Raw genomic sequence first — 22,038 nt, 5'->3', positions numbered from 1 at the left:
CCAACATGGAGCCCGGCGGCGGCGGGGACGCGCTGCCGAGGCTGCGGCGGCCGGGGCGGCGCGGGCCGGAGCCCCGGGAGCCGCAGGAGCCGCAGCCGCCGGTGCCGGGCGGCGGGACGGCCGGTGGGTGGTGCCGGGGCGCGGGAGCGGTGCCGGGCCCCGCCGGGCGGGCGCTGGGACGGCGGCGGGGCCGCCTCGGGCGGATCGGAGCGGAGCGCGGCCCCGCTGCCCTCAGGTGTCCGCTCCTGACCGCGAGCGGGGTGAGGGAGACGCAGGGGCGATGTGGATGAAGTGCTCGATGCCCCGGGCCCAAGCTCCACTAGGATGAGGAGGAATCTGGGAAATTAAAAATAAAGCTGCCTGTAAGCTCCAGCGAAGCTGCGGCCACGCTCGGCTGGTGGCGGTGCGTGTGGAGGAGTCGGCATGTGTGACACTGCTGAAGGCACACAGGCCACCAGGAACTCCTAGTGATAAACTTCAGAGTGTGAGACATCAAAACCGCCTCAGACACCGTTCTTTTGACAGTGTATATAAATACTGTGTTACATGGTTACTGTCGTGCACAAAAAAGTCTTTCTCATCTGCTCGCTCTGCTGTCTCGCTCTCATTAAAACAGTACATGGTAATGAGGAGGAAAAGAGAAGCTAGTTTCCTGCACAATGATAGTTGTAGTTTACCTGCTGAAAGTGTGCAGTGTAAGTCAAACTAGCTTCTGAAACTGCAGCTGAAAATTTGTGAATTATCTGTAGTTGAGAACAAGAAAATTATTTATGCCTGGAATAGTTTTGCAAATACTAAAATTCATAAAGAAGGGTACAAATAAACTAGTAATAGGAAATAATCTGAAATTCTATTTGCTGGGTTAATAGAAACGCTTTAATAATACAAAGGGTTTTTAACTAGTTAAACAACCCTTACAAAAATCTCAGCTGTTTCCTAAAAAGACACACAGATACGGTATTGTACTGACTGTTACTGCTTTATCCTTTTATCAAAGGATACCTTCTTAGTCTGTTTCATTTTAGTAAATGTTCAGAGCTTTTCAGACTATTTGTAGTACAAAGTGTATCATGATGAGTAGAATAATCTCCCAAGATAAATGAATTAAAAAGATAAAGCATGATGCTTTACGTAACTATAATCATACTCCATTTAATGACTGGCTTTAGTGCTATAATTATGTTCTTATTTACAGAAGAGTCTACAGCTGTAGAGAAGACGATAAGGCCTCTTAACAGACTGAATATTCATTCTGCATTCTGGATTTTGGCATCAATAGCTGTGACATACTACTTTGATTTTTTAAAAAATGTTAAAGAAACTATGCAAGCCGATAGGTAAGGTGTCTTTTCTTACAAAAAGGTGTGTTTTCGTCTTACAATCATACTCAGTTTGTTACATCTGGTTGCTGTTTTTTAAATCATGGATGAACTAGGTGTGCAGTAGGAATAGAGAAACCTGGGACTGTTCAGCCTGAAGAAGAGAAGGCCCAGAGGCATCTTGTCAATCTTCCTTCTGCAAGGAAGACGGAGCCAGGCTCTTTCTAGTGGTGTCCAGGACAGGACCAGAGGCAGTGGGCACAAACTGAAATGGCTTCTTGTCTGTGAAATTTGAGAGTTTACAAACTACAACCATATTAAAGCTTTCTGCAGCATTTCTCTTGCTCAAAGATCACCAGTCTAACTTATAGAGAAAAACTCCACAGTTGCAGTGGAGCCTGTTTTATTTTATTAGTGAAGAATTGGTTTTGGTGTGGTAGTATAGTAGAGTCCTGACAAGATTTGTCACATTGAGGGGACAGTGTATGAAAGGAACGTTTCATTGCAAAATTAAACTCAGTTGTTTTTAGAAGACAGCTTTTGAGGGCAAAAAGTGTTTTGTAAAAATTCAGGTAAAACCTACAGGAAATCTAGTCCACAATCTCTGTGTTTAACAGATATTGCCTGTTCTATTTGTAGACTGAAGTTTTGTTTGTAAACTGGAGATCAGTGCAAACTGCAATGTGACTGTACTAAACATGGTTTAATGTGCTTTTCTTCCTGCAGCTGGTGGCTTTCCTGTGGCACTTGTTTATTGGCTGCATGTTTATCTGTTGCCTTTTACTGCATACTGTATCTTGAGTGGTACTGTGGAATTCAGGACTATGATGAGCAGTACCCTGCACTGATTCCTGTTGCAACAGCTACCTTTATAGCAGCAGCAGTTTGGTGAGTTCCAACACTGTGCGCAAAATTCTGCTAAACCTGTGTGAGTCTGGGTGCTAATGGACTCATTTTATAACAAGTATAATTTCTGCACTTTCATCCACAAAGCAAGAGTTGCAACAGTTGAAACTGTATACTGTATACTTGGAGATGTACTGGATCTTTTCTGTCTTGAAAATTTAGGGGGGAAATGAAGTTTTTGTATTTGTTAGTGTAGATTTCTCACCTCTGGCAACTACTTGTGCAGTTTACAAATTAAGGCAGAGGTGCAGTCTCTCCATCTGAGAAAAAACTCAGCCTGATCAGTTTCTGTCACAGTTCATTATCAAACATTCTATAAGTAGCAGACATACACAAAATGTTAGACTCCTGACTATTGCCATATGGTCTTTAAGGGTTTATATTTTGTCTGAGAATGCTACTTTTAGTAAAAGTTGCTTTACTTATGAGGTAATATGAGTCAGAACTGAGCAAATGTGAATGAAGAAAATTATATATGTTGTGCCAGTATATGCTTTCTGCATGAAAATTTATTTCCTCTTGTTTAGCTGTTGTATTGGAGTATCAGAAAGTATTTGTTGCAATGGTGAAAAAAAGGAAGATTGAAGAAAATAAACGTTCCCTATGGTTTATAATTAGTCAAATATGTAATTCTTGTAAGTCAATTGTAAAACAAATTGATTTTCCCCATCTCTTCGGTTAACTGAAATGTGTCTGGATAAAAGCTCAGATTTAAGACTTCTCTCAGATGCCATGTATGCTCATGGAAAAATCGAAGAGTAGGGACTTCAGATACAGATTTTCTGAAAGTAAAATATATCTTTACCCTTTACCCTTGATGTGTTTTGTTTTCAGAAACAAAGAAGTATATTCCCAGGTTAAGTAATTTAAATCTTATTTCCTCTTTTGATATGTTTCCTTTGTATGGTGTTTCTGCAATATGACATCTGAACTTACCAAATACTTTCTGTTTTTGTTCCCAGTTTCAATGTTGCCTTGTGGCCTGTCTGGTCATTTTTTACACCTGTGTTGCTCTTTATTCAGTTCATGGGTGTTGTGATGCTGGTGTCACTTCTGGGATAACCTCTTCAGGTAAATAATTGAATTTTTTAAGCACATAAAAGTATTTATCTTATTTAGTATTTATCTTTGTTAGACATTTAAGGATTGGGAGGCCATTTAGGGATTCCTTCTCTATTTTTTGTGTACATTCGTAGAATTGTGACATTTTATGGCCTATAGAGTAACCAGAGAACATGCAATTATCCAAAGGGGAAGAGTATCCTTTTCACTTCTCTAAAATTCCATTCTAGATGTTGAAAAGAAACATTAGTGAGAATGGATGGTTTGGGGACATTTAGGCCAAAAGCCTGAAGCTTTTACCTAGACTGGGAGAACTTCTTAGTAAAGCTGCTTGACCTGATAGTAAAGGAGAGAAGATATCAACATCCATGTGCAAAGGCCTTCTCTATTTTTTTAAAATTAAAAATCTTTGTCATATCTTTTTCTTCAAGTGTGCTGTTTTCCTTTTCTGTGATGCACAGCCCAGATCAACCTACCGTGTGGAAAATTGCCAGATACGAGATGTTCTTTGTTCTTTCTAAAAAGAATTTTTCAAAGGCAAACCCATCTGTTTTGTTGACTTGAAAAATGTATTCTCCATAACTGCCACATCTTTTGTTAGGATATACTTATCATATGAATACAGTGAAATGTAAAAAGTTAAGGAAGACATCAAATACAGCTCAGTAAATAGAGTAAGGGATGTCCCCTGTATCACAGGTGTCTCATAACCCCCAGGGAAGCTACTCCTTCAGCAGGTCTTGTTTGTTGTACTTCTCAAGGGAATGAGGAGGAAGCCTGTTGGCTTTGCTTGCCATCACAAATCCTTCCTGGTGAGGAGATCCCTCAGCATTTTTAGGAGTGCAGCAAAAAGAAGACTGTGCTGGGTAGCTGGATTTAGAGTGTAGTCTCTTGTACTGACAAAGTTGTAGGCAAAAAGTGTTTAATGGCTGGGATGGTGAAACTCAGATTTATTTATTTTTTTAATAACAAACTGAACCATGGTTGCATTTTCCCCTCTATTGTTTTGAAATATCAAGAAACCTGATTTTTAAGGAGATAATTGACTTCTATTCTGGCAAAACTCAGACTTCTGAAAAATACAGTACTTAATTCAGAACCTCTTTACTGTGGGAACTTGGGCCACACTTGCTGATACAAACGTATCCATATTTGATGGTTCTGTCATTAGCTGAATTCTATCTGAACCCTTGAAGTATGTGGGGAAAGTCTAATAATTAGGTCAAATAATTATTTGCCTAATAATTAGGGACAAGTTATTACTCGGTGTTCCAGAATCATTAATTCATTCAGTACATGATACAGCTTGTGCAGTATATAGAACCTTCAAAGATTTTTGTTAAATTTGGTTTGTTTTTTTTCTTTTCTTTCAGCTTCATGTGAAGGATTTGAGTAACTGTAATCCTGCAAAGTGTATGTCACTTTTGTTGCATTCCAGTACTTCTGTTGTTTCTAATACTGCCTGTTTGCTCTAACTAATACAGTAATTCTTAATCTACTCGATTTATAAATCAATGAACATAACCATAGGAAAAAGCAACTGATTAGTGAATAATTTGAAGATAAATAGGTTTTACATCTCTTAGTAACATGAGGCCTTTGATTTTGTAGATCTTTGTAAAGCTTCTATTTATATTGGAATATTAAGCTCATGGGTAGTAAGTAATAGCACCATAGAATAGTTTGTGTTGAAAGGGACCTTTAAATATTATCTCTGGGGACCTCAGAGAGCACATACTCAAACTTCCTGCTCAAATCATGTTGTTTGGTTTGTAAGTAAGTGATACTTAAATTAAGTGCTGTGGGGTTTTAGTACTATATTCTTTCCATTTGAATTGACAGGTAAAATACTGTTATCTGGAACCTGTGTTTGTACTTGTAAACTTACTTACAGGAGACATTTCTTGATCTGTTAAATTTCTAATGTTATGTGTTTTACCATGTAGGAACTACTATATTATCTAATGTCTGGAATTCAGATCTGCTAGTATTTAAAAAAAAAGTATGGATGGGGGTAAGGGAAAGTGGTTGACATTTGGCAGTGCCATCAATTAAATAAATAAATTCTACTTGTGCTCATACAGTTTGTCCACAGTCAAAGGTAGATGATGAAGCTGTGAATAACCAGCAATGCTATGAACAGTATTAACACTACACAAGAAATTTAGAGCACACATTAAATTTTTTTGATGTATGTTTTTCAGTATTCAGGTTGTTTTTTCTTCTGTAAATTAACTTTTTGTTCTTAGCAGTGCCTATTAATAAAGTTTCCATTTTCCTTCCTCAGCAATGAAGACACTGATATTAACTTAAAAGCTACTAGTAATACTCAGTTGAGGAAGAAAGTAAGATTTTATTTTTATTAGGTGTCTGTTCATGTTGACTGACATACTTAACTACCTGAAGACCTGGGCACCATCTAGTTGCTAGACCACTTCTTGTAGATCCTTGTGTAAATACTTTTTCACTCATGCCTTTTGGAAAATAGAAGAATGTAGAAATTGGGTATTGAAACCAGTTAAAATCTACTCCTTGTGAGTGTTGCTTGAAGTCTGGACTGTCAAAAGATACTGTGTTCTTCATATTGACTTCCAGATTCACACCATTGCTGAACACATGGAATGTTTAGTAATGAAAGAGGTACATATCATCTTTGGCATTTACTGTTCCATTAACGAAAAAGGTTGTGACCAAATATTATGTAATACGAAGGATCAGACAAACCAAAACAAAGTGCATTCAGCACTACTTGAAGTAGTTTGTAGGGTAAGTTAACAGCTTGCTTTGTTTAAATGAAATATTTGAATTTGCCCAAACCAGTCATGCTTCACATCTTTAAAGTGCAAGTTGCTTATTTTCAGGTCTTCATCTTTTAAGAGGTTTTAACAATTTTATGTCTGCATACAAAGGTACATTTGAGTAACTTTTATAATATTTAAAATGCAATATTGCTCAGGGATGGTTATTATAGCTGTGTTTTTATTTATCAGCTATATAAATGCTCTAGGTGTTTTAAGTTGCCTTGTGATCTGAATTAAAATTACTATTTGCTACATGATTTTCCAAATTCATTCTTCTGAACATCTTAATAAACTTTGTACAAAAGCGATCAGTAGTTGTTCAGTATTTAATTGTTTAACTGTCTAATTACACTTTCTTGGAGACTTCCATGCCATCTCATTGCCTTTTCTATAAAATAGATGTTCATGTAGATTTTAAATACTATACTTGACTTGGAGTGTTTTGGCTTTCATGTCGCCTCAGCTGGGTTTACTGAAAGTGTAATAATACTCTGTTCACCTCTGGAGAGCTGTTTGCCTTCTGACTGCTTTGAAGTCTTCCTGAGAATCCCAGTAGATATGCTCATTGTATCATTTGTGTCAAGCAAAGTCTTTTAGTAACAAATCTGAGTATCCAACACAACACTCATTCACTTACATGCTCAAAAGGAAGTAGTGGCAAATCTGGTAAGAATGCAAAACAATGCTTATTTTAATTGTTGTAACCTGACACAATGCTGCTGCCACTTCTGTGAACTCCTTGCTTTTGTTATTTTCCTTACTGCCAAATAAAGAATTTAGGACAAGAGAGTAGAAAGAGGTAGCATAATAATTCCCTGAAAAAAAAAAAAAATGAAGCAATTGAAATCCCCACCTCTACTAAAGCTTGAATGTATTCTCTTGTTACAGAAACACCATAGGTATCTTCTGTATCCATTTACATTAATTCATTTCAGGATGAGAATGTGTACCAGCACCAAAGACCTTTCCTTCACAGATGACAAGGGACACTCTTCGATAATATGAAGTTAAATACTCCATGCAGTAAAGATTATTTATCATGGTTACCCATAGAAGTTTTGTAAAATAGAAGCATCTTCCTTACTTACAGGGTACATCATATGAGATAGAATTGGGATTTGACAATTCCACAATGCCAGTTCTGATAATGATGGACGTAGGTGTGAGCTAGAGGTAATTGAAGCTTGATTCTTTGACTAGTTACACTTTTGATTTATGTTGCTGTTAACAGGCCAAACAGAAACATAGGGCTGGCTTCCTGTTAAGTGCCTTCCTCAAAATGAAAATTTGCAGATAGCTTAAAATACCTGTTTCTTGAGAACAGGACAAAATGAATAAAGGACTGGAACTACTACTTCTTTATGTTTATCTAAATAGATGATTGTCCAGAATTCACTCATTCTACCTTTCTACCATTTTGTTTTTCTTACCCGTTCTTTAAGAGGCTTGTGAACTCCAGACACTTGTATGTAAGTACAAAAGTGTCCTTTGTTAGATAAGAAAAACCCTTCTATTAATTTCTGGCTTCAGAAGAGAAAAAGTTTAAAATTACTCCTTTGCCAGAGGAAGTGGAGTAAAATAGATGCTGTATTTTCAATATATCTATTTTTTATTATTACTGTAGTAGAACTAATGGCTTAATTTTATGTGAGATGTGGGTCACTCATTGTAAAACCAATGTTTTTGGTCATCAATATGTGATAAATAGGAACAGAGAAAAAATGTAAGACCTGTTTAGCCAGAACAAGAACCAGTCTATCTTGGTGTTTGGCCTCCAAGATATGCTTGGCACCCAAATATCCAAAGTTAAGAGAATTCATTTTAAGTAGAAAAGGGTCAATACTGAAAGTGTGTATAAATATTGGGGAAAAGAATATATAAGAAGTGGGCTAAATTCTGCAGAATGTTTTGCTACTTTGAGCTCCTAGTTTCTTCTCCAGCTAGCAATTCCTATAGTACTGTGTTGTTAGAAAGGGACTTTTTAAAAAAAAACAAGGTAAATTACCACTTTTGAAAGTTCTAGAGAATTCTTGAAAACCGAGGCTAGCATTGAAAGTACCGATTGCCCAAAAGAAGATTGTGGGGCCCGGAGTGTGAAGCTCGCGTGTGATCCCTGTGCATCACTGCGCGAATGAGCTCCAGCAGCAGCCGGTGGCTCCTGGGCTCCAGCCTCGCCGGCTCCCAGGTGTTGGCACTTCCTCGGCTTTCCAGCCGTCGGGCCGGGGGTTTGTTCAACACACAGTGTTGTTCCCGTCCAGGGAACGTGTTCACCGCACAGGTCTCCCAGCAGGACATAGCCCCATGTCTGAACTACCCTTCGTCCGAGTGACTTCTCCTTCCCCCGATCCGGACCCCAGCTGTCAGTCTCAGGCAAGGATGTCCCGCAGAAAGCTCAGCAGCCTGTCCCGCAGCGGGGACCCCCGCCCGCGGGCAGGGCTCGGGGCACGGCCCGGCCGGCGGCCCCGCTCCGCCCCCCCGGGATGGGGGCCGGGCCAGCCGTGGCTCGGGGCTCCCCGGGGAAAGCGGGGCCGCCTGCCCGCAGCACCTGCCGGCGGCTGGAGATGGAGCGAGCCGCCGGCTGCCCCGCGGTGGGCGGCAGCTACCCGCAGAAAAACGCCGAGATCCTCAGCAGCCAGTACGGCATCAACCTCTTCCTGGCCGGGCTGCTGCTCACCTTCGCCTGGGCTGTGCATGCCGTGGGCATCAGCAAGAGCCACCTGCTCTCCTACCTCATCACGCTGATGCTCATCCAGCTGCTGTGGATGCTGTGGTACCTGTGCAGGAGCTGCACGCAGAGGAGGCTGATCCGGGACAAGGACACACACGCCGGAGCCCGCTGGCTCAAGTGTAAGTACGGGCTGATGGCACGGAGTGGTGCCGCACAAGGGACACTGTGCCATCACCTGTGTCTGCCGACTCTTTGTTACCCTCTCCATCCCTACCGGCAGGCATCCTGGTATTCACCAACTGAATGCACACGCAGTGCACTCTAAAGTAAATATATGCATAAGCTGAACATACTAGGAGATTGTATTGGGAAGCTGTTTGTTAAACATCCTCACTTTCCAACCTACTATTTATAGTGCTGGAAGCTCTGGCACCTTTCTTCCTTATCAGGCTGCTTTGGTGAAACTTGAAAAATGAAATATAGCTAGTGGAAGAGGCAATTTTGTTCGTGTCTTGCACATTTTTGGAGGAATTATCATCTTTTCCAGATGGTATAATGCAATTTTATTTATGGTAGTACCAGTCCTCGAGTACTCTCTATACTAAAGTATATCAGAGATTCCTGTTTATATGTGTACAGCAATGCTTTCAAAACACCTAGAGTTAGACAGAAGAGGACAAAATCCCTGGCCAGATCAGTTTTTAATTAGTACATAAAGCAGTTAAACAAGGAATCTAATCTGAGCATTCACTTGCAGAAGTACACAAGTTACCTCATCTACAGCCAGGTGCGTACCAGAGTGAGGGTATAAGGGTATATTGAGAGTAGGGGTTAGGGGAGCACATCATAGAGTCATAGTGACAGTGTTTTTGGGTACCTAGGAAAAGAAACAGCCTACATCAGTGCTTGTGGAATAGTAGGCAATCCCAGTTTTACCAGCCTCTTCCAGTCTCAGCACTGTAAATAATAGATTGGAAAGTAAGCATTTAAATGGAATGTTATGACAGCTTTCCCCATTGGGATGTTATGGAATGTTATGACAGCTTTTCTACCTACTAACAGTAAGACAACAGCTAATTTTAAAACAGCAGCTAATGAAATATCTAAATGAAAATTCCAAGAACATCCTGATAATATTGAAACGCAAGGTTGTGCTGTGGAAATGTAGTTTGTTCTCAATCCCAGTTTTTGTGTATCATTTCTTTTCTTTAAAACAGTAAACATTTATGTTTGAATTGCTGACAAAAAACCTATTCTTTAAATGTTTAATGTACAACTATGGTCTGTAGACTCTTTCCTGAAAGGTATGGAGTTCATATACCAACTGTTGAATTGTTCCTCTTGATTATTTACTATTTTTCATTGAATTTTTACTTTTTTTACTATTTTACTATTTTTTTACTTGATCTTACCTTGGACCAAGCTAAGATTTTGTTACTCAGAGAGTAGCTTTCCCCTCCTAGATATGGAATAAATACTGCCTAACATGGGTAAGTACAGCAGGGTCCCCCACCCTCTTTCTTTTGGCGCCGCATTCACAGCATTTCATTTGTCCTACAGAATATAAGAGTCACAGAAACTTAGAAATAAGATCCTGGATTGAACTACTAGGTTACCTTATCCATTTCTTTTACCAGCACAGGATGTCTCTTTGTACTGGCTTCTCAAGTGGTGCGGCTTCCATGGCTTCTCTTGGATGTCTAGGCTGCAATTCAACAAATTTGCCCTTAGGGAATGACCTACACTTTCCTATTCTTGGGGGTTTCTTGTAGTTACAACAAGTCTGTACAACTGCTTTATCTTCTATTGGTAAAAGAAAACTTATTTGAGCTAAGAAAAACTCAGGTGGCAATTCCTCTGCCAAGATCTCCCTTGTCCTACTCTTTATGTGTGCTTTTGTCATAGAAATCTTTTACCTGAAAGATCAAAAGTCCAAAAAGGAAAGGGGAGGATGGAGTGGGACAGACATATTTTGTTTGGGTTTTTCCACTGAAAGTTGTCTGCAATTTTTTCTAGCTCTGTCAGCTGCTTTAGAAGAACATCTCATTGCTGTAATTGTGAAAGCAAATGTCCTTGTATTAAACAGTATAAAATGAATGTATTTTCATGAGTACTTTCAAACTGTGAACATCATTTTAGTAAAAGTGGTGGCAGTTGCCTGCTTAGACCATTTGCCTCTTACAATTGTTGAAACAGAAGTATTTAACCAAAACCTTCTATAACTGACTCATTGTACATGTTCAGCAATGCTAGAAGAACAGATGATCGGTTTGCAAGAGCTGCTCACAGGAAGGTTTCCTCAAGCCTTTCTGCACCAAGGTGTCAATTTGTGTGAACTCTTGACCTTGGTTGTCCTCCTGCCTGAGTGGTTGACCGAGAGCCACTCTTAGAGTTTGGATGTGGGAAAAGTTTGTGGCAGAGCTGTGTCTTTAACACAACACAGTTATCCTGACCTAAATAACCACCGGGAACCTTAGGAAGTCTTTCCTTGACTTATTCCAAATGTTGCTTCCATAAGTATGCTCTCCTGCCAGGAAAAGCTCTCTGACCATTTTTTGGGATAGTTCAGTGAAGTGAGCCAGAGAACTCAAAAAGAAAACCAGTTGGCTTCACAAACAGCTTTATTTTATCATATTCTTTAGCAGCACAGTTTCTATGTAAAGCATTGACAACTTAAAAGCTCTTGTCAAACTTCAACTTGTATCTTTTTACTCTCTGCATTGAATTGCCAATTATTTGAACAATATTTTAAAATGAGAGTGGTATTTTTGCAACTATCAGGTTTTTTTCTTCTTGATGGTTACTAGGAAGAAATGAGCCAGCACTCAGCAATATTGAAAATCCTGTTAATGATACCTTAAGAAACGCAGGTTTCAATGAATGTTTGAAAAGAAAAAATAATGAAACAGTGCTCAATAGCAATAATTTTACCTTTCTTAAAATTTAAATGGAAATAACTAAGCAGTGGAATTATCTTCCTTGAAATTACTGGTGTCCATTTAATATTAGTACACACTACTGAATTTTCCATCACAAAAAGTTGGCTGAAGAACTATTAACATACCATATGCATGGTCATTATGTTTGTGCTTTGATTTTTGACTAAGAAAATTAGTACAATCATTCTCTTTTGAAGCCCATAAATAAGCATGTTGGACACTTTTTATACACCTGCTGTCTGGCCACCTGGGTGACTGCAGAAATATCTAAATACCATTTGAATAAATGAAACAATCTAAAATTAAAAGAGTAATATAAAGTCTTCTAATCCCTGGAGGTCAGTAATCTATAATCTTTTTGCTACAGAAGATAGTTTTTGCCTTCTTATTGAAACAATCATAACACAAGTGAAGTTCTTCAAACTGATGCAATTCAAACAAACAGGCTCTTTCCTGCATACTTTCTAAATAAACCATAAATCACAAAATCAATCTTGGAATAATTCAGCTAGGAAGGATTTCTGAAGGTTATCTAGTCTAACACCTTGCTCAGAGCATGTCTAGTTGCCTCAGGCAGAGTGATTTATAAGCAGTTATATTTAAAATAATATAATCAGAACTAGCAATCCTAATTTATTTCAGAATTATTAACATTCTTTAGATAAGGAAGGAAACATATTTGATCTCAAGAGTAGCCTATAATTTTGAATTTTATGATACCATTTACTTTCATACACAATGAAAAAGGCACCTCTATTTAAAAACGTGGACTCCAGTTCTGTTACATTTGTTAGAATACAGATTAGCTGACCTAAGAAGCATAAATTAAAAAAACAAACTGTATGGGATTATACACATGCATGAAGTGTAGAGCTGAGGCTTTAGATTTTGCAATATGAAAGCAAAAGTTTTTGGCTCTTGGTAGAAATTACACTCAACCTGTAATTTGACAGTTTTTTTATTACAGAGATTGTAAAACAGAAACACAAAATCCTACTGGAATTCATACCCTTGTGATTAAAAAGGTTTCTGAAATCTACTTTTTTTTAATTTTAAAGGGTCAGTGAAATAATAAAGAAATACAGTATGTTTATATAATTTCTACCTAATTTTTATCAATGCAACTTTGATAATAGAAATATAATTACATAAATTTATATTTTAGTATTACTTTTTTACTACCACAAGTCAAGTGGAACACATGATACTTGCATGAAAGTTAGATTGTGGGCCCATATAAAAGATAAATATTAATCAAAGTCAACACTAGTGATGTTATTTACTCTGTGAGGAATGGCAAGGAATGATTAAGATATTGATGCTGATTTATACAGTAAGGTCTGGTTCAGGTCCGTGGATAAATTTATATCTAGTCTTCATTCAAATAAGTCCAAATTAAATCCAGTGAAAGCTTACTTGAATAAAAGACTAAAAGAAAATGAAAAAAACAAAAAACAATGAAACACCAAACCACAACCCCCACCTCCCCCCTCAAAACAAACCAAAATCAGGGAAATTGAGGCCTTAGAATTTGGTTCAGTAATCTTGTTGCCAATTGTTCTTAGTCATACAGGTACAAACCCAACAATAACAACAACAAAAATGGCGTAAATTATCTTCATGAGCATTGATCTAGTCTTATTTCCCTAAACTAGAATACAGATACTGATCAACTTTCTCTCCCCTAAATAGATTTTTGTATATTTTACAAATAGTCTCCAGACACTGTAACTATACATTAAAATTTTCTAATATCTTTTTCTTTCATAGGTGGGATTACATTATTTGCAGTGATTACTTTAATTCTGGATTCCTTTAAAATTGGATATTATATTGATTTTTCAAACTGTCTATCACCAACTGAAGGCATTTTTCCTGTTACACATGCTGTCCACACCATCTTACAGGTAAAAGTCACTGGTTGCAGTTTTTTATGAATTTCTGTTTCTTAACAAAAATATATTTTATTTTGTCATCAGTGGACTTAATGCTAATTTAATTTCTAAGCATATCATAGAATACTTTTGAAGACTAAATGCTTGTGCATGTATAGTGAATTCAGACATTGCAACTTGAAGTTGCTTAGCCATAATATTCATGGGTTTCAAACACGGGTTTGAAAAAAAAAATAATAAAAAAATTTTCTCCTGTAGTTGAAGTTACATGGCCTTTTTGTTTAATTGAAGTTACATACAGAATTTTCAGAATTTTCAAGCTGAAATGAGTGTTTTGCTAAAGACAATTCCCTTGTTTGTATATGTAGAACTTGTCACACAAGTTCAATCAATCTGTATAACCTGATATTTCATTGTGGTTAGAGGTGTAAATTAAAGGGGTCAAAACCCTTCCTGGCTGGTTCTAAAACACTTGCACAACTTCCCTGTGAAACGAACATGGATGTTCCTTCTAGAAGCAATTGGTTGCTCTTATCAGTGGCTGCACAGTAGCAAACATGGCCAGTGACTCCTGTGAAATATTCCAGCTGCCTGTTTGTTACATGGCTTTGGGTCTACAGTGTGTGGTAAATGTACACTCCATAGCTGATTGCTTCTCACATTGACTCCTCTGAACCCCTGTCAGCAGGTTTGTAGGGAAGAAGGAAAGAAAAAGCCACTCAACTGAGATACTCAACCATAGCCAGGCACTTCTATGCATTTTCCAAGAGGTTTAAGTCATTCTGAAAGAAAATAAATGTTTTCCCAGCAGTTGTGGTTGCATGTAAATGAACTTTTGAACAACCTACATTTTTCTGCTTTCTTCAACAGTTAAAAAAATAAAGCAAAAACCATTGAAATTTAAACAGTAACTCTCACCCCATCTATGTTTTTCTCTGAGTGTGAAATTCTGAGTTGACTGAAGTAATCTTAATTTCACATTCTTGTAATAGTCACTCTCCATGTCTTGCAACTTTACTTCATCTCTGAAAAACAACAAAATTCAGCCCTTCTGCCCTGCTGATCTGAACACAGCATTCTTCATTATAGCAAGCTAACAAAGTTTCCAACCACCATGAACTGGAGTGTGGAAGAGTGAATAAAAATGCTGAACAAAGGCAACAAGACCTCTGATTTAAAATTTACAGCACCCAGTGTCTCTGAATTTATCATCTACAGAGCTTAAAATAATGAACACTTGAATGTTAGCCTGAGCAATCAAAGAAAAAAGTTAAATTAAAAAAGTAATTAACTAGATACCTCTTACCTAAGATAAATCTTCTCATGTCTTTGAAATAGTGGATGAAATCACAGCAGAGAACATCCCTAATATGTGTCATCTAAAAACCAAAGAATTAATTTTCTACTGGATAGGTATCAGATTCTGTTGTCATTTACTCTGAGGCATCCTGATACATGCCATGAAATTAATATATACATTCTGCACCCATATATGATCTAACATGTACCTGCCCTCCCAGGGAAGGCTGTGCATTACATTCTTCTGCAGGCAGAAGTCCCTTTGAGGCAATGAGTTCCGTGAGTGAAAACTGGATTTTATACTATTTCTTTACTGACTTTTCCTATTTCTTCCCACTATCTTGTGTCTGAACAGATCTTCAAAACTTACATTTGTATAACTTTTAAAGAATGGTTTCACATCTGCTGTCAGATTTACTGCACTTATCCCAGGATGGGAAATTGAATCTGGCATTAGAGACTAAGGTAACTTCAATATGATTTCAGCTGAAGCTTACATGAAATATTTTAGTCTTTACATCTAGGATTTTACAGTGGCCACTCTTCTCATTCATAAATGCTTCATTAGGGAAATTGTTATTGCTGGGTAGCATAGGTGAGCCATAAAGAACTGCATTTGCCTAGCTTTTTCCAAAATGAGACATTGAACGCCTCAGAAACAGGCTGTAGAGGCGTCCTACAGTAATGGATGCTGTGGAAAAATGGGCTTCCAATTATTCTGGTTCCTGAAGAAAAACCCAAAGTTTTTATTACTTTTCAGACCATTTTTGCAGGCAGGTTTCTAAGATAAATTTTAGGATTCTTTCTCTCCTCACAGTTCACCTACTGATGAGTTCAGTAGCCTAGGAATTATTGTAAACAGACTCCCAGTGTCACCCTAACATCTCTGGGGTATTATTGGTATAGTTCTTCTTCAACCTGTCCACACTAGGTTTTGTTTCAACAGCAATCTCTTTCTGAGGTCTTCATTGTGCTCTCACAAAGAGAGGGTTCTAATTTGTTTGAATTTTCCAATCTCTTTGCCCTTGATTTGCTAACTCATCATTGCTATCCCTCTCTTTTATTCCTTGAGTTTTCTGCACTATCCTTGAGTGCGACTGCCATGTTCTTAATGGAGTTGGATCTCAGGCAGTTAGTACAAACTTTTCTTATGCCTCCTGGGCATCTGTTTTATTAGTCAAGTCTGACATACTTTCATTAATCTCTTTCCCTCCATAGAATTTAATGTATTTCATAAATTATTCCAACTTAGCATCACCACACCCTGCAGCAATCATACCTGTATCCACAACCAGTGGCTTTATTTTGTTTGTCATGGAAATAAAAGTCTCTTCAGATACAGAAGGAAAATATGTTTTGGTGAGTAATACTTAGACTTTCTACTGTTAAACCACTGATTTGTCATGTAAGAAATCTTAGGTTCTGTGTAAATATGACAGGAAATCATGAGCTCTTTCACATGTAGAGATGGAGCTGCCTCAGTTTAAATCATCAGAAGTTTTAACCATTGGAATGTCTATCTACAGATACACTTTCCTTTCTGAGTGTTACACATGCTCATTAGTGTATTGATATTTGTATTTCTTCCATTTAGGTGTACTTTCTGTGGTGTCATGCAAAGGATGTTATCCAGTCTTTCAAAACACTTGAAAGGTAAAGTGGATCTGATCCTCATCTGGCATGTTAATAGGTATAGGTCTGTACAGTGCTTTATCACAAAAGTTTTATTTTATGAGGGACAGTGAAAGTATATAGAGATTGATTCTCCTCTTGATTGCATTAAGTAGAAAGAAATACAAAAGTTAAATAGAAAGAAACTCCATTCACCCTTATTTAACATGCACTGATATTTTGTAATACAAAAGAGTGACAGAATACATATATTTTTCTCATGAGAGAGGAAAATGGCAATATATGATACCACAGAGTCACTTAAGAAGGAAGCATCATGTATGGATTTTAAGACTATGTACTGTATTATGTTTTATTTATTTACCTACTGAGAGGGAACCCATATCACCAACCTGCAGTCAATGCAACGTAATGGAAATATTTTATATTGATTTTATTGAAAGCACCTTTTTAAAACTAGGACTTAGATGCATGGAATAGTTTGGATTGGAAGAAAACTTTATAAGTCATTTGGTCCAACCCCTCTGCAATAGGCTTCAACTAGATCAGGATGCTCAGAGGTCCATCCAACCCAGCCTTGGATGTTTCCAGCTGTGTTGATAATGGGGCTTGCACTGACCCCCGTGCAAGACCTTGCACTTGGTTCCCATGGAGCCCCTTTTTGAGCTCATCCAGGTCCTTCTGGCATCCCATCCCTCAGGCATGTCAGCCACACCTCACAGCTGTGGTAGATGCAGCTGTGCACATGCACTTGGAAACACAACTTCCCTGGTGGTGCCCTATGTGCCAAATCAGATCCAGTGTGTTTTCTGGTTTTGTGAGAAGGTGGATTAATGCATATTAATCTGCCTGTACATAGAACATATGTAAGCAAACATGGTAATTTTCAAAGTACTTTTTAAAAATGATCTGATGAATTTCTGTAGGAGGTAAAATAAATTTGTTCGGAAATGTCATCTGTGGTGAAGGGGCTCCATTTGCTCTGCTCTCTTGGGTAAGTGTTCAAACCTCATGCTTAGGAGGAAAGTGATTATAGAAGCCTTTGCCATGTCAGCTGGTGCTGTCAGCTCTGTTTATAAGTAGATTTTAAAAATTTCTAACTGCAAGTTTATCACTGAGAATAGTGTTTTAATAAAGAACTATTTCTTGGTGAAGAAACATGAAGAGCCTCGGGTGCAGGAGAACATCTGACGTTGGTAGGTGAAAGGATTTTGCCTAGGAAAGAGATAGATACATGACCTCCTACAAAAAAGGGACTGTTTGGCAATGGAGAACAATTTTTGTCTGGATTTTATTAGGAAGTTCAGAGCCATTAGTAGACTTCTTTCTCCAACGCTGTTCACCAAGCTGAAGGGGCTTGCCAGAAGCCAGGAGTCTCAAAAATGCATGGAGACCTACCCTCATTTGTCCCAGTACTTTGAATGGAATAAAGCCCTCTCTTAGCTTCAGCTCTCTCCAAGAGACAAAAATCCATGGGCTAGAAGATGGAGAAGGCTGTATCAGTGAAGAAAGATCATACACAGAATATGAAAGAGCACTGCAGAAGGCTGTGAAATACAGTATGCAAAAAGTTAATCCTGTTCAGACTGTTCAATCACTAACATGAAGCTTGTCCAGCCCAAAGAATAAAACCCATTGCATAAGAGAGCATAAAAAATAATAAAAGCACCCTGTTAATAGTTGAATATATGAGGTCATTTAATACATTGCATTTCTGTGAGGTTTTAGAAGTCTGATATTCAGTGTCTGCAGAACATCTTTAGAGATCAGTGATTTTTCAACCCTCCTCCTGCACTGACAATATATACTGCCAGGTAGTTTGTACACAGAAATTTAATAAATTTGATTTCATTTCACATATTTCACAAGATACAGTCTGTGCAGATTCCTTCAATAATTACTGTATTTTCTAGGTTTGGTGTTATCCATTCTGTTTTCACAAATTTGCTCCTGTGGACAAATGGTGTTTTAGCAGAGTCAAAACATCAATTGAATGAACATAAGGAAAGACTAATCACCCTTGGTTTTGGGAACATAACTATAGGTAAGCAAAAGGTTTGGTGCATTGTGAAATTCCTGCTCTAGGACACTCATACTGTCACTACAGGATGTAGCTGAGTAATTCCTGACTATGTCAGCATAGTCATTCTGGGGCACATGGTAATTAGCTGATACTGAAATGTTATATGATCATTATTATACATGTCATCAAGGCAGTAGTTTTTTCTAAATTCCAAACAAATAGAATTTTAAAGAACATTTCTTTTGAGGAATAACATCACTGAGGAGCATCACTAAAGAACTATTTTATTACTAAATCACAGTAATAAATTAATATAGCAGTGTTAAAATGAGGGTTTACTATTTACTAACTTATTAATTAAAAAACAAGCATGAATAATCTTGCAAATCTTTCCTAGGAGAGTTGTTGCCTGTTGCCTGTGGTTCTACAGGATTCAGTGGCATGGCTCAAAGGGATAGAAGTTATCCATTAGTGCTGTTTTACAAGACAAGTGTAAAACACTTTGGGTGTTTTAATAATGAAAACTTTTCTCCATTGGTATGATGGTGCAAGTTGTCATCAGCAAACATTTAGAATAAGGAAGATATAAAGAAAAAGTTCTTCACTCTGAGGGTGCTGAGGCACTGGAATATGTTGCTCAGAGAAGCTGCGGATGCTCCATCCATGGAAATGTTCAAGGCCAGGTTGGATGGGACTGTGAGCAGCCTCATCTAGAGGAAGGTTCCACAGCAGAGGGGTTTGAAACAGACGATCTTTAGGGTCCTTTCCAACCCAGGCCATCCTGAGACAACTGCTGGGGATGCCTTCTGCTTTCAAACCCTAGTGAAGCATGGAGAAGTGGGACCCTTTCTTAGGTGGGCAACTGGGTGTTTGACTGAAATCTTACCTTTTGTATTTCATTATTTTATTTATGTTTTATTTATTCACTTAAACCAAGGAATCTTTATAAAGCACATAACTAATCTCTCCTTCTCCTTTAGTTCTAGATGATCATGCACCTCAATGCAATTGCACAACAACAACTCTCTGCTCGATATTTTCTCAAGGAATATATTACCTATATCCCTTTAATATAGAGTACCACATCCTAGCATCCACCATGCTCTATGTCCTGTGGAAGAACATTGGCCGTAAAGTTGAGTACCACCAGCAAAACAAAACTCCATTCAAATTCCACGGCATAACTGTTGGAATGATTTTTGGACTAATGGTGTTAACTAGCACAATAGCCATAGTTGTTGTGTATTTAATTCAGATTGGAGGTTCAAAAATCAAAAGTGAGTTAGCACTCACAATGTTTTATTTGCACGCTATCTTTGTGTTGGCTCTCATGTGCACAGCTGGAATTGTTGCCCTTCTCATCTACAGACTGGAAGATAGATCTCTGGATAATTCCAAGAATCCTGCTCGAAAACTGGATGCAGAACTGCTGGTGGGCACAGCTGCAGGGTCCTGGCTGCTCTCCTGGGGCTCAATCCTTGCCATTATCTGTGCCCAAGGTCATCCCAAATACACATGGTATAACCTGCCCTACTCTGTTCTGGTTATTATTGAGAAATATATTCAGAACCTCTTTATCATTGAATCCATCCACCGCGAGCAGGAGAAGGTGAATGATGACATTAAAACTCTTCGGATAGTGACCATATCTCGGGGGAGCACTTTGTCCCTCACCCCCTTGTACAAAGAGATTTACAATGGCAGAGCAGCTCGTGACAGCGGTGACATACCCTGTCTGTTTAAGGGCAGCATCTGTGCGAGAGAAAGTGATGGAGCTGGTGTTGCCAAAGAGGAAATGAGTCAGGACCATAGTTTGGTCATGCACTCAGCCTCAGATTTCTCATTTTCCAGTAGAAACTCAGCTACTAACAACAAGAGGAGAATTTTGAAGAACATCGCTGCATTTTTATTCCTCTGCAATCTTTCGGTAAGACATTTTGAATGTAATTCACAAGTTAATACCCAAAAACTTCCCATCCTTTCAAGTATGATAACTATATTAAAATTGCATGGTTCTATAGTTTGTAGGCAGTAAATTTTACTTCTGGAAGAGGTGAACATGCTTTTGGGGAACAAAGTTTATTTGAATGTGGACTATGGGAGGCTCCTTTCAATAACAGTCCAAAAAACTGTATCAGCAGCAGAAGCTGAAACTCTCTTCCACCAGCGTGCCCCAGTAGCAACAGGGAGGGATTTCTTAGGGATTCCTGAAGGCAATTTGCAGTATGGAGGAGTCACAGTCATTAAGGGCTATTGACTTGTACCACTGGTGATTAATATTGGCCTGGCGTTCTTTCCTGCAGCTGTGGATACCACCGGCGTTCGGGTGCCGCCCGGAATATGACAATGGGCTGGAAGAAATCGTTTTTGGCTTTGAACCCTGGATAATTGTTGTGAACCTCGCGATGCCTTTTTCTATTTTCTATCGGATGCATTCAGCTGCCTCGCTCTTTGAGGTCAATTGTAAAACATAGATCATATACGGTCCCTCAGTGAACAATTGATTGAATAATGAATTACATAAATAACAGTCGAGGGAATGGATGAATGAATGAGTGAATGCAGCAGCTGCTCAATAAATAGAAGATTCAATAATGTTTTTAAATAAGGGACCATAGCTAATAGCATGTAATTTTCTTTTTCTTTCCACATGTTTTGTTATATATGTGGTGTTATTGTATAAATACACTTTTCAGAATCATATTAGTCTTAATATGATTAGCACTACATAGTAAAGTTAATTCAATCTCATTAATCTTTGTTTTAGTCAACTTGTATTTGTTCTCTATACAATTTGTATGGATTTGTTTTCATTCATTGTGACTTGTGAAAAGGGCTTACAAAAAAATTCTGTATGACTTAGAACAGAAAATCCTGGGAAGAGCCTCTGCTGAATCACAGAGATATTAGGAAAACTCAAACTCTTAATTCCTACCTTTGTTTTTTTCATAGTAAAAAAGAAAATATTTGCTAGAAGATTGGGGTGTGGGAATTAGTTTAAAGTTCCTTATTACTGATGAAAATCAATATATGATTATTATTTTGTGGATACATACAGATAGCAAGAAATCCAGGTAAGTAACGTGTATGATTAGATATCATTCTGTATATAATTTTTTCTACTAAAATGTATTTGTATTAATTTTCTTGTATTTACTCTATGATATAACTGAGAAATAAAATTAATCCTTTTATTAACTCTTTATTCAAATATTCTTGAAATGTTTTAAGAGAAAAATCTAGTCTTATAGCTCATATTTAGGTATATGTGTTCCAGTGCCAGATTGGTATGTATTCCCTGCACAATTTTTTAATGAGCTGCTAATTTCATTTTAGATCAGTCTCCTGGTTGGAAAATAATCATATGTTTTCATACAGAGGTGCTGTAATGCAAAGCTGAAGCCTCTAGAAATCTGGAGGGCCTTTGGCTGAGAGTTTTAAAAGTGTAGTTTACAAGATGTTAGAATATAATCTTAAAACCCTGTGATATTTAG

General features: G+C 37.9%; 2 protein-coding genes across 3 annotated transcripts; both read left to right on the top strand.

Annotated features, from left to right (window-relative positions):
• TMEM128 (transmembrane protein 128) lies at positions 1–6,396 on the top strand. 2 transcript variants are annotated; one of them, XM_056490383.1, is made up of 5 exons: positions 1–123; positions 1,199–1,337; positions 2,046–2,207; positions 3,188–3,296; positions 4,661–6,396. In XM_056490383.1, the coding sequence occupies exons 1-4, from the start codon at positions 6–8 to the stop codon at positions 3,285–3,287; spliced, it is 519 nt and encodes a 172-aa protein (XP_056346358.1). In that variant the 5' UTR covers positions 1–5; the 3' UTR covers positions 3,288–3,296; positions 4,661–6,396. The 2 variants fall into 2 exon arrangements, with proteins under 2 accessions (XP_056346358.1, XP_056346357.1); XM_056490382.1 differs by having other exon boundaries at positions 1,196–1,337.
• Positions 6,397–8,649: 2,253 nt separating this feature from the next.
• OTOP1 (otopetrin 1) lies at positions 8,650–21,527 on the top strand. Its single transcript, XM_056490359.1, has 6 exons — positions 8,650–8,935; positions 13,466–13,602; positions 16,484–16,542; positions 18,435–18,565; positions 19,525–20,471; positions 20,848–21,527. Exons 1-6 carry the CDS (start codon positions 8,650–8,652, stop codon positions 21,016–21,018), a joined length of 1,731 nt encoding a protein of 576 aa, XP_056346334.1. The 3' UTR covers positions 21,019–21,527.
• Positions 21,528–22,038: the final 511 nt, after the last annotated feature.

The sequence above is a fragment of the Oenanthe melanoleuca genome, chromosome 4 (assembly GCF_029582105.1).
Source record: "Oenanthe melanoleuca isolate GR-GAL-2019-014 chromosome 4, OMel1.0, whole genome shotgun sequence".
NCBI lineage: Eukaryota > Metazoa > Chordata > Aves > Passeriformes > Muscicapidae > Oenanthe > Oenanthe melanoleuca.
This window is presented reverse-complemented; position numbering and strand designations above follow the sequence as displayed.